This window comes from Fusarium venenatum, assembly GCF_020744135.1.
Source record: "Fusarium venenatum strain MPI-CAGE-CH-0201 chromosome Unknown EDB82scaffold_3, whole genome shotgun sequence".
Lineage (NCBI taxonomy): Eukaryota > Fungi > Ascomycota > Sordariomycetes > Hypocreales > Nectriaceae > Fusarium > Fusarium venenatum.
Window position 1 is genome coordinate 1 of NW_027072131.1, and position 12697 is coordinate 12697.

Below are 12697 nucleotides of genomic sequence, written 5' to 3' on the forward strand. Positions count from 1 at the left end.
CCCTAACCCTAACCCTAACCCTAACCCTAACCCTAACCCTAACCCTAACCCTAACCCTAACCCTAACCCTAACCCTAACCCTAACCCTAACCCTAACCCTAACCCTAACCCTAACCCTAACCCTAACCCTAAAGGCTCCGAGTGACTGTTAATGTACAATAAGAAACCGATGCATAAGGTTTGTACTGCTAGGGCGGAGGCGTAGATGGTGGCAGAAGCGTTCTCAGTGTACTGTGTATATTCGTTCTCACCGAAGTCGCTGTTAAATAGTATACTAATAATGCTTCTCGCAGCGTTTCGTAACCTTGTCAGGTCGCCGTTTAATTTCAACTGTTAAAGAACGTAACGTAACTCCTTAACTAAATCAAATGTAATCCGATATAACGCAACTCTGGGCAACGAGGTGTCTTTAGTGTCGGACACCAGCCTTGAGGGACTTGGACGCCGAAGAATGGTAAATGAGTCGCAGCATATGCAGTACTCTTGTGCATATCCGAATGTGGACCACAACGATTGCAAAACGGCGTCGAGATTGTACAGCAGAAATTTATCTGAGCTTGAATCATCGCTCTTACTACACTTGTATGATACCAGTGCGATGGAGTTGTTATTTTCGAAAGCCATAGTACCTTCCCAGTCGCTGAGGTCCCGGGAAGTCGGGGCAATGCCAGCGAGACCGCATAGCTCTTCGATAACTGTTGGAATGCGCCCCAAGTCCAGGGCTACCACCGAGTTTTTGGGAGCAGCTTTCTGGTTCCCTTGTTCATGAGCGCAGGCAGGTATGTGAAAGTCGAGTCGAGCTTCCATTGTCTGAAGAGCCTTAGGTGTGAAGTAGATCCATGGAGTATCCGTATTGTCCTCCAAAATGACCTCCGCAATCTCTGTCCAATTATATCCAAATTCGCAAAGCCCTACCACCCAAGAATACTGTGCATCAGTGGCACCATTCGACTGCAGAAACTTTGCCAACGCATCTTTATTTTCAGTTTTGAGGACTTCTTCGACTGTCCTTTAGGGCGGAACAGGAGGTGGAGGGTCAGGTTCCGCGAGCTGAGAGGCTAGTCTCCAAGCCTGGTAGGTTTGCGACGAATATCTTGATCTGTTTATTCCTGCCAACTCGTGAATGGTCTGCTCTTTGGAGTTCGGGATGGATCCGTCGACCGCCGTGTAGTTATAGACCCGCGAATCCGGGTCAGCTACAAGACAATCCCGCAGCGCAAAGAAAAGCTGGTAGATCTGATTCGTCTCCCATCTTGTCCCATACAATGTAGTTAACAACCCCACAATCGCGGTGCCAAACGGGGCATATGCGACAATATTGTGGTACACATCTCCATCGCCAAGCTGCCGGTTTTGGGAGACCATTTTCTGATTCGCGGTCTTGATCTCCTGGCTAACTTTTGCAGTCGAGATAACCTGCCCGCCTGGGTCGTTTGCCTTCACAGCCTCGAGTATCCACTTCAGCATGAGGTCCGAAACTACCTCGTTTGGCTGAATCACCTTGCTCGCCCAGTTCCACCCCGCCAAGAGGCGTTCCAACCGCCCACCACCGAATATGCGCAAGAACCGGAAGCGCTGACGCCCCAGGTCATAATGTACGCCGGGGAACCAACACTGGGTGATGCCGAAGTCTTTTGGCTTCCCGGGGTGTGGGTTCCGTTTGGCGAGACAGGGAGGGAAGATGTACAGATCGTCGTGCAACAATACTGCGTGGTACACGAGCTCGACTACACTTGAGACCTTTTGGTCATGGAATTGAGGCCAGTCCAGCCCCACGCCACCAACGAAGTCCGGAATCCCTAGGCTGCCTACAGTGTCGATAAGGCCCAAGAATTTCACGGGCGGTAGCAGCTTTGGGGCTTCGGGCTCTTCGTCGCCTATCAGTGGCCAGCTGGCCCTTCGACGGAACTGTACGGATTGGGGTGAACGCGGGTGGTTAATGGGATCGTCGGAACGGTAAATTCTATAGACTAGGTGGCACAATAGATCGGTCTTGACGTCGTTGACAGTGCCGTCGGGGTTCACTATACGCTTGATGATTCCGCAATTGTTTATTATACCAGCAACCGACCGTACCATAAATGCGCCCCTAGAAAGGCCAAACATCCAGATCTGGTAATCGGGGTAGCTGTAATAATGAACAATGAATTTATAGGCTGCTATGCATTGCATGGCAATGTCTTGCGCTATTATTCCGTTGAAAACATAACTATAATATTTTTAGCGGTTAATGTTTGTTGATATATAGCCAATCTTCGAATGATTATTGTGGACATACTCAATGAACGTACTGCCAAGACCAACACCATGGATATACCACGCCTTGTCGTCCACCACGTGCACGTCTATGTCTGTGTTTCTTTTCATATCAATTCCCATAATCTCGGCCAGTAGGTAGATGTTCGACTTAGTGTCCGCCTCGTGGCCACACCAGCTGCCATCCCCAAGGAGGATGAGTGGTTTAGGCTCGGCCAATGTGTCCGACATTATGAAATGGTAAGATACAATGACTGCACTTCAATCTCACCGCCAAATATGAGCGATATGTGCCCAATATGTGTAAGAATTCTTATAGAAACATGAAATAAGTGAAAAAGAGAGCCCAAGTTGCTGCTACTCCCTTAAAGCTACTTATAGAGCTAGGAGTTGCCTTATAACACGCCATATGGCCTTAAACTAAAACCGTTAAATCATCGTTGAAGTGGAACTTTCCATAACTTTATCAATATTCAAAGCTGATAGGACCGTCTCGAAATAAACGACTGTAACGTCCAGCAGTATACTAACGAATATAGAACTTCCCGATTATGTGAATCCTTCCTAAGCTGACCTCCAGTTGAATGCAATATGCAACCATGTGTCTCAAGTAGGGAGCAAGCCAGAAAGATGGAAGTGCATAAGGAGCTAAACCTTAAACTTGAGAAGGCATATAATACTATTAAAACGATCATGTGAAGCTAAGATCAAGGAGAGAAAGAGTACTATGCTAAATGCCCTGTCTGTAGTAGGAACATAGAAAACGCAGCCTACGGCTCTACTCAGTATTCTATAGTCCGATGGCATTTCGAATGCTAGATCTGCCAATACTATCCCTGGCCCGGAGGGCTTGTTACCCACAGTAGCCATTCCGTGGCAATATGCTCAAAGTGCAGATTTGCGGCCCAGCCGAGACTATTGTTTTTATTCATATGTCATCTTTTGACCAGAAATATTAAGGTTTACCATAAGTCAGGAAAGCGTCACTCTGAACGGTGATATGCCTTGCCCTCACTTCATGCTACATAACCACAAAGAGCCTTCTTATTTTATGACTTGCCTATGGTTTTAACTATCTGCAAGGAGTATATTAGACGCTCTAACTTTAATTATACTGCCTTTAAATTATAAACTTAAACCACTGGTTATATTCTTAGAATTTAGCGCAGATTCTGTTTATCTGATTAGTAGGTATACTACGCTATTAATAGATATTGCTAATATATAATAGCACTTATAATAGTTTAAGAGTAAAAAGTTCTAATTATACTATATAGTTTAAATAATAGAATATATAAGGTATATTAATATACCGCATTTACCTTTAATATATATTAATTAGAGTTTTAGAGTTAGATTATAGTTTACTTAATTAATAGGTAGCTATAATAAAGATATTTGCCTATAATAAAACCTAAGCCTATACTGCATATCGCGGAATAGCTATATTATTTTCGGTGACTGGATGCCACGAAAATTCCTAGTAAAGTTAGCTACCGAAGGTCTATAGCCACTATTGTAGCGCAATATTTAGGTAGACATAAACTTTTAATACCTTATCTAGCATTACTCTGTTTCTCTTCTTAATGCTTCAAGGGTGGGTTACAGTAACTCAACAGCGAAAACAAACACAGTCATATTACACAACAGTAGCATCATGTCTAACGCTCTGTATGATAATAGCCTTGTTTAAAATAAGCCTTCTGGCTGCTGTGGGTAGCTTCGATGACCTTGAACCCACCAAGTTGCAGTCTACCATGAAAGCCGTCAGAAGGTGTTGCTGGCCAGTGACATGTGATGCCAGACTTAGCCTTCTGCTGAAGATATAGAAACCCAGACACTAAATTCCACTCCTTTGTTGGTATTGATGTTAGCCAGCGATTGCACGTTACGGTCACGTATGACTTTTCTTGTTGAAGGAACAGGCACAACTCAGAAAACTCTGTTATTGTTTTAGTGTATACCTGGCACCGGCAGCCAATAGGTTGACCAATATTGAAGTCCCAGTTCCATAGTTTAGTCTATTGTAAAGGACTTTCGTACTTGTCTCTGTCATCGACGCAAGTATCTACCCTATCCCTCCATTTCAAGCCTTATAAAATCGTTCATTCCCCGTCCTATTCCGTGTAATTAAATTAAGATAGAATACCAGTTAAAGCAAGCTGCAAATATGCCCCTTCTCACCAACTGGAATGACGAGATTCGGTTTAAAGTAGCCGATGACCACTTCGAAAGGCCGACGCAGGTTCAGGACGTTCAGGCCATCGTCAGAAGAGCCCATGAACAGAACCAGCAAGTGACCGTCATCGGTGCTATGCATTCGACCACTGAATTCGTAGTAGGTTCCGGCATCGTCATCTCGATGAAGAACATGGCTCACGTCCTCTCCATCGATAGGGAAGGGCTGACTGTTACCGTAGAAGGAGGTGTGACTCTGTGGCAGCTGTATGCCCACTTGAAAGAGTTCGGCTCCCAGCCTCCTGTGGTCCTGGAATATGGCAACTTCCAGGTTGGCGCCATCAGCGGCACCCACGCCAACGATACTACTATCAGACGCTCTGCGCAGTTCTCGTCATTCGTACTCGGCTTGAAGTTGGTTACACCCACTGGTGAGATAATGGAAATATCTGAGTCACGGAACGCGGAATACCTACCCGCCATTCGATCCCACTTTGGCATGCTAGGCGTCGTTTGTGAGGTAACTGTGCATGTGTTCAAGACCCAGCCACTTCACGCCAGTTTCCAGGTTTCACAGATCGACACATTCATAGACAATTTTGCAATAGAGCTGCAGGCTCTAAAAGGACCTAGCGACCAAGTTTTCGGGATGCTGTTTCCGACCACCGGCAAGCTGGTCTGGCAGTGCCGCAAGTTCTTGGATCCGACGATACCAAGGCCAGATTCGCCAACGGCTTGGCTTAATCCGATTAAGAGCAAGAACATTATTCTGTTTAGGGATATATTTTTGCCTCTGGTAAAGGCCATAAAAACGCTTTGCCCCTCGATTGCCATGGCCGAACTGATTAATAACGCGATGGTTGACTTGCCGCTAAAGATCATCCCCCACAGTCGCTATATCATTGACCCGTGCAATCGTGCCGTCATCTACGCCGAGGACAATCCAAACTTTGACTTCTATGACTGGGTGTTTCCGGAGGCGCAATGGTGTGAGATGGTTCAGGCGTTCTTACAGCTGAGCCGCCGCTTTCAGCAGCACGGCTTCATCTTGCCGTTGCCTGCACTGATCTACTTTATCGAGCAGGACCAGGCATCGCTGCTATCGCGATCCCAGAGTGCGAACATGATGGCCATTGACCCTTTGTTTCCCGATCCTAAGGATCCCATTTGGAAGGAGTTTCGTCTTGCCTTCATTAAGATTGCTATAACTCATGGCGGCATCCCTCATATCAACAAGACGCGCGACGGGGCAATCAACCATTTTGCCCAGGCCCACGACCCGGACAGCATCCGGCAGTTTCTTCAGATATGCCAGCAGCTCGAGCCCAATAATCTGTTCCTTAATAACTTCTTCAGGGCCATGTTCGCCGGTTACCTCTGAAACGCGAAGAACAACGGGCAGAGGCAGGGCAAAGAGTGGTTTAGAATAAAGTCCTGTTAGATTGGTTACCAACCACCTGATCCCCATTGCTCGCTAGGGCACAAACTTGTGTCGCCATGTGCTGCATTCTGTGTCTCTGTTTTGTATGTACTGCCTTGTAATAGTTATTGTGTAGTACTGTGACTTATCGCTAGATATCATTCTCAAATGCAATCATTATCTCCAGCCCTAGCCCCAGACTACCGAAGGCGAACTTTCTTGTCCAGCGAGTCCGAGAATTCCAAGTACTTGCTCGATACAGAAACCGCTCCAGCAAAGATAGTTCTAATCCTTATGGTCAGGGCTAAGTTTGTTTATTATCGTTATTGGTTCTGAAGCCGCTAGCTGGCGGACGTTAAAGTTGCATAATCGGCACTTCAGTATATCGAGCTTCGGTAGGGTAAGGCAAGGAATAGGCTCGGTTCTTAGTGAAGGATACCATAGCCGAGACAGCTTAACTTGGCTTCGTAGCATGCCCAGGATCACTTTAATCGCTTTAACCTATTAACGCCAAGGCCCTAGGTCCGTTCTAACATTCTTTTTAGCAAGATACATGGCAATTCCGCTAGCTAAATATGCATACTGGCATGTCTAGCATATGGGAATATGATAATTAGTGGGATAGATAAAGGGATAGATAGGATTAAAAGAACCAGGCTCTGTTATATAATTAAGCGTTATAATATAAAAATCGGTTCTAGAGGGACTTAGATTTCAGGTATAGTTTATATTTGCAGTAATAATAATAAACCTCATGTAAAACTTTATATACTGCATTATAGTATTGCTACACCCTTGACTTATAACGGAGGCCCAGTTAGGAATTTAAGCCTACCCCCTTGTAAAAGTCAAGGCTACCTCCTGGCTAGTGACTTAAAGAAATTCAATTCTACCCCCGGTTAGAAACTAAGTCTATCCCGTGTAATATAGGGTTAAATAAATTAATTCTACTATAATTAATTTTAATATATAAAACTAGGGATAAGGCATCTAGATCTAGAAGGTTTAATAAGTATAGGAGAGGCTTAATGTTATAACCCTAGTGGTTATATTACATATACCCTATAAATTTCATGCAATATGCCCTATTTATCTATAAACTTACTTATAGAGTTTACCAGATTAATCATACGTGGATTACGCTTATATAGGATTACTATACTCCAGGAGTACCTATAATCTAGGATTACTATAATCCCTGAATCTAAGTAATCCCCTAAGGATCCCTTAGGCATATATACTTATTTAGCCTTAGATAGAACCTAACTTACTAGCTATTAATAGAATATCTTTACCTAAATATATTTAACCTACTCTATTTACTATTAAGAAATATAATACTTTATACCTGCTTAGTATTATATGCCTTATAACTCTACTAATATAAACTTAAAATGGACTAGTTTATCCCTTAGAAACCTAACTGTTATATTATCAGTTTAAAGCTCTTATAATAATTATTAGAATAATTTAATTATTATCTATAAGATATAAATAATAATTATATTTTAAAAAATAATAAGACTATCTAGTAGTATAATTTATCCCCTATAGCACTTTACGCGAAAAGACATATTACGCTCTGGCTAAACTCCTATTCTAAGCGGCACTAATATTAAATCAACTCTGCACCCCGGTAATAATCAACTCTGCTAGGTTTAACGTGGGTCAATAAAATCAACTCTGGCAGAGTTGATTTGGGACTGTAGTACTAGGACCCCTGCTAGTACTTTTGCCCCGTGTTTTCGATGCACGTGCCAACTGCACCTAGCATTAGGGGTTTATGAACGCGTCTCAGCTGTCGTCGCGCTCTATGACCCTTGCAGGAAGATCATTGCCTGCATTCCATTCCTTTCCTAATCTTCAAATGATGCCAACGTACCTGTCAAGTGCCAGAGTCCCGACTGCAGCGCATCTAGTACTTCACCTAATAACTCGGATGCTTCGCCATTCGAATAGAAAGCCTTCCTATGGCACAAGTTTCCAGGTTTCTCGATTTCGGAACGCGTTGGCAGGCAAACTTCGTGGGTTTGGCAGCACGGCTTTGACATTCAAGCCCGCGATTCTCCCACGAGAAGGAAATGGGTTTGCAAGCATTATCCCCGGAGGGTCAGGTCCAAGGTGACAGACTTCACTGAGGTTGGCACACATAATATCGAGAAACATCTGATCAGGGAGCACAGGCTTGTCGACGAGTCCGAGAGGAGGAAGCCACCTGCTCTTTGGAAGGGAAAGCAGAAAAAGACACGCCCAAGAAACATTGTGGGAGGAAGAGTACAAACCACTACCGACTCTTTCGAATTCGGATGAAGAACCCCCATTCAAGCGTTTGAAGGCAATGAGTGCACTCGAAGGGAACTGAGCTCACAGGACTTCGTCTCTGGCAGGCAGGTGTTCTTGGGAAAGTCCACGGAGTAGGGGCTAAGACGAGTATGATCACTGGCTGTCGAGTGCCGACTCTAGGAACGACAATCTTGTGACAGATCCCATCCAATATTGTTGGGAAAGGCGGAGAGACTACCCTCGATTGTTGCGAATGGCCCTTGACCTACTATCAATACCGTCTATGTCGGCAGAGTGCGAGCGTTTGTTTAGTGTTGCTGAGCAAATGATACCACCGCTGCGGAGTCGATAGGAATGGCACAGACACTGAGGTCATGGGTGCGGAATGGCCTAGTCGACGCGGCTGATAGCTTGATTGATGTGTCAGAAGAGGTTGGAAATAGCGTTATATGGGAGGCAGAGGAGGCTGACCTAGACGCTGGAAGTGAGCATTGGGGGACTCGACGCGCGTGTGATATTCAACATATTCAATTCAACGCCATCAATTCAATCTGGAGATGCAGTGGTTCAACTCCACTGGCCAAATGCTGAGTAAGCTTTCAACGCCACGCCACGCGAAAACAAAATTAATGGAATTGAATTGATCGCGAGCCTGGACTTCTTTTACCTCTAGTCGACTTGGCAAGCCTTGTGTTTGCCACCTTTTGGCCGTGAGGGTGATCAAACAGGTCACTCATCGGCACTTCACCGCTAGATGTTGCAGTAAGAAGGTCTGTTATGCTCGGAACGAGGTAAACTATCGAAGCTAGCCTCAAAAGACTAACATCAAGTGTTTAGCGCTTTTATGGCTGCCTTAATATGCATTGCTCCACCCAAGCTGCCCAGCGTCGCTGCCTTGGAAATAGTTCATGATTTGCATCTTTACTTCCTCCTTGAAACCGATAGAAGCAAATCCATCATGCCGAAGCCAGATGCACTCCAGCATAACCTGAAACTAATCCTTGAGAATCGGCGAAGGAGAGGCTGGCAGCTTAAGCCACCAGCCCCAGGCAGTCTGACCGAAATGGTTGACTTTGGCTCAAATGACACCCTGTCACCATCCTCTTCTAGTCTATTGGGGAGAAAATTTCTCAAGGAGCTTAGAAAGCATCCTAACTTTATCCTCGGGAGACGAGCATCCCGCTGAGGGGAAGGCTCAACCGAATACCTTTCCCAACCGGAAGAACATATTGCTGAGTTCCGTAAAGCAGACAATGCCTTGTTTTTCAACACTGCCTACGAAGCAAATGTGGGCTGTCTTTTCAACAATTCCCCAGCCGCATGATGTTGTGCTGTATGACAGCCTTGTCCATGCCAGCATCCGAGAAGGAATGTATAGGAGCCGTGCAACTGCCCATCCTTTTAACCACAACGATCTGGCAAATCTACGCCAACTTTTGCAGGACATCAAGCATAAGTATAAAGGCGTTAGAACGGGTCTCACTCTTGCGTTTGTTGCACTGGAGTCTTTTTACAGTAAGGGCGGCGATGTGGCGCCTATTGAGGCAATTGACAGGGAGGTGAAAGAGCAGTTTCCCCATAGAAATACTGTATTTGTGATCGACGAGGCACATTCAACGGGATTGGCAGGCCCCCAGGGGTCAGGCCTTGTGTCTCATTTGGGTCTGAAGAAAGACTTCTCTATTCGAGTCCATACCTTTGGTAAAGCACATGGGGCTTCTGGTAGTAAGCTCCAATTCCAGTTACAACTGTGATTCACTGTCAAATACTTATTCAGAGTCATAGCTGTTGTTTTGTCAAACAGAGATTGCAAGCAAGTCCTGCTCAGTTGCGTCCATGGACTTATTTTCTCCACTACGCCGACCTTCACGACGCTGGCGGCAGTCAAGGCTGGGTATAACATTTTAGCGAGTATCGAAGGCGAAAGAGTATATTGCAAGGCCGTTAACATCACGTATATCTGCTAATCTGGTTACGATAGAGAAGAGATTTCGTACAATCCAACATAAAGTTGTTCTATAATGTTGTCAACAAGCATGTATTATGGCCAAGCTGCCAGCACCTCGGCATCATTACCATTCCAATGAAGCCTGCATCCGATACTCCCAAGTCACCCATTACTCCCATTTTTGCCCCTCACGGCAGAGAAGCAACTCTAGGAAAGCTTCTTAGCAATGCAAAGTTTCGCGTTCTCGTTATTCACTTCCCAGTGCAAGGACAAAGAGCAAGCCAGGATCAATTTGCACGCAGATCACACGTCTGATCAGATTCTGTCACTAGTCAATCTGATCCTTGAGTGGACTCAGTCACACCGAAAGGTTGGCATGCCTTTGTTTCATCTTTAATTAGTTGCATTCTATATCAGTTTAACTTGAGAAATCGGACGAGCATCACTTGATTTCTTTTCGTGACGTTTCGATCTCGTGATAATAACAGATAGTAACGCTTCCCTGGAGACAATTCACTGTGTCATTACCGGCAGCAAACTTCGGTGCAGAGACAGAACGAATTAGGAAACCAAATCAGTAACCGCGACCGTATCACCGTAGTGTCTATACAAGGTAAGATTCATTCATCCGCCGTGGCTAGATAAAAAGCTATATGAAGTCTGGTCACGTGGCCGGGGGCGCTGCAATCTCCCCGCCGCAAGCTCAATTGACCCATGATTAGGGACAATGCAATCATCATAAGCCAGGTACCAGTAAAAGCTACGGCGATAAGTAGGTAGTATGCATAAAATTAATAGACCATTTAATAAAAAGATCGATAAATGAGAAGCAATTCAGCTTTCCAATAACAGAACCTCAAAGCATTGTCTTGTGAGCTTTACTACTTGTCTCAACAAATAGAAGAAATGGATCCAATAGAGCAACATTTCGGAACCAACTTAGCAAAGGCTTTACACAATCTTCCAACAGCCGTACACGCAGATAATGTGCTTAACAATGTCGACGACGTGAAACCGCCAATTCACGTTGCTGCAGCCTTCCGCTATCCACGAGGTCCAGATCGTGTGCGAGAACATCACGAGAGACTTTCCTATCCGGTTCTAGGTGCTGGGGAGTACTGCTATTCCAGACAATCTACGCCAGGATTGTCGCGCTTTGTAACCTTTTTATCCTCTTTTCTCGGCCAACCCTGCATTACCTACTCCTCTGGCCTTGCAGTATTTCATGCTTTGCTGCACTCTTTCCCGCCCATATGTAAGTTCTAGTGTTGTTATTGTAAACTCGTTGATTTGTTTGCACTCTGCAGAGTATATAAGCTCGCAAGCCTCGGCAACTTGCATCAACCCTACTGATCGGGACGAACAAATCTCCAGCCATTCGGTAGCACTTTTCGCTTCCCACACTCCAATTTGGGTGGTGAACATCATGCCGCCTGGGCATGGGGCCGTCCTTCCACCCTTGACAAAGCCGAACAGCCCGAGCATAGTAGCCATGACATTCCACGTTCGGCGAACAGTCTCAGAAACGATCCAAGAGTGCCAGAGCAGTTGAATGAATTCTTTGCCGTAGTACTTTCCGGGTTCGGAAGATGCAAGTATGTCTCGCACTCCGGATGGAACTGTGGTTGCTGCTGCTGAAACCATCTCCTTAGTCCAAGCCAGCAGGACGTCGTTCCGACTTTGAGCGACTGGACATGAGCTGACTTTATCTTCAAACAGGCCAATGAACTGGTAGATAAACAGAGCTTGAACGCGCGCGATATGGTCCATTAAGTCAAGGCCGTTGCCCTGACCTCGGAGAACAAGTGACCCAGCGGCGTCAAAGCCGTGCTCATTTAGCAATGCCTGAGATCGCTCTTCTACCAGGCGCATAACCAGCTGCTCATTGGCCGGAGTCTTGTTCAGGAAGCATGAAAGGCACATGTACGCATCTTGGATGCTTCTCGGGAACCTCAAGCTGTACAGCTGACGGTGGATAAAGGGATTGCTTCCGGTCTGCACCCACTCAGCCAGCCAGCCACGGACTTTCCTAACATAACCGTCCAAGTTAAAGGAGGAGAAGGCATCCGTCTTGAGTCTCTCTGAGTAGACGGTGTCCCAAGTGTGAATAGAAGTGAACCAACTTGAGAGCTGCGCATGAGTCATTTCTTCATTCAACAAAAGGAGTGGATCCAAGCCGCGCAGAGCCGTTTCAGCATTTAATCTTGGAGGCGAATAATCCTCTGATGAGGTTTCTGGGGGTGCATCGGGCATAAGGACCCAGCGGCTAAGCCTTTTCGTCGGGTACTGACAGTCCAAACCTCGGGAACGACAGCGAAGACAGGCGGGGCTCTGGCGCGAGCATTTCCGCTTCGCTTTGACGCATGCAGCGCAAGCCTGCATGTGGTGTGACCGCCAAATCGGCTCAGCTATTGGGAAATCAGGGACTGGAACGACCAGGAAGAGGAAGTGCTTTGGACAGGATTTATCAATAGTACAGAGTACGGAGTACGACGCGGCACGGGGAATCCGCAAGCTGCGGTGTCCGCCAGCGGACCCTAACCGCATCCAGTTAGCACCCACTTACCGTAACAATTTGATGCAACAATGCTTGGTAGTGTTTTGCGGGTGCT

The 12697-nt window shown here is 45.8% G+C and overlaps 4 protein-coding genes across 4 annotated transcripts; 2 read left to right on the forward strand and 2 right to left on the reverse strand.

Moving 5' to 3' along the window:
- Positions 1–1011: 1011 nt before the first annotated feature.
- On the reverse strand, positions 1012–2208 carry EDB82DRAFT_431694 (uncharacterized protein; the record flags this gene model as incomplete). The annotated part of the gene is made up of 1 exon (XM_065607702.1): positions 1012–2208. A coding segment is annotated over one exon (1197 nt), but the record flags the coding sequence as incomplete, so codon positions are not given.
- Positions 2209–4426: 2218 nt separating this feature from the next.
- EDB82DRAFT_546236 (uncharacterized protein) lies at positions 4427–5815 on the forward strand (the record flags this gene model as incomplete). The annotated part of the gene is made up of 1 exon (XM_065609458.1): positions 4427–5815. One exon carries the CDS (start codon positions 4427–4429, stop codon positions 5813–5815), a length of 1389 nt encoding a protein of 462 aa, XP_065463675.1.
- Positions 5816–9020: 3205 nt separating this feature from the next.
- Positions 9021–9384, forward strand: EDB82DRAFT_502500 (uncharacterized protein; the record flags this gene model as incomplete). Its single annotated transcript, XM_065608680.1, has 1 exon — positions 9021–9384. A coding segment is annotated over exon 1 (185 nt), but the record flags the coding sequence as incomplete, so codon positions are not given.
- A 1391-nt stretch (positions 9385–10775) lies between these two features.
- On the reverse strand, positions 10776–12558 carry EDB82DRAFT_502501 (uncharacterized protein). Its single transcript, XM_065608681.1, has one exon. The coding sequence runs from the start codon at positions 12465–12467 to the stop codon at positions 11253–11255; it is 1215 nt and encodes a 404-aa protein (XP_065463677.1). The 5' UTR covers positions 12468–12558; the 3' UTR covers positions 10776–11252.
- Between the last annotated feature and the right edge of the window lie 139 nt (positions 12559–12697).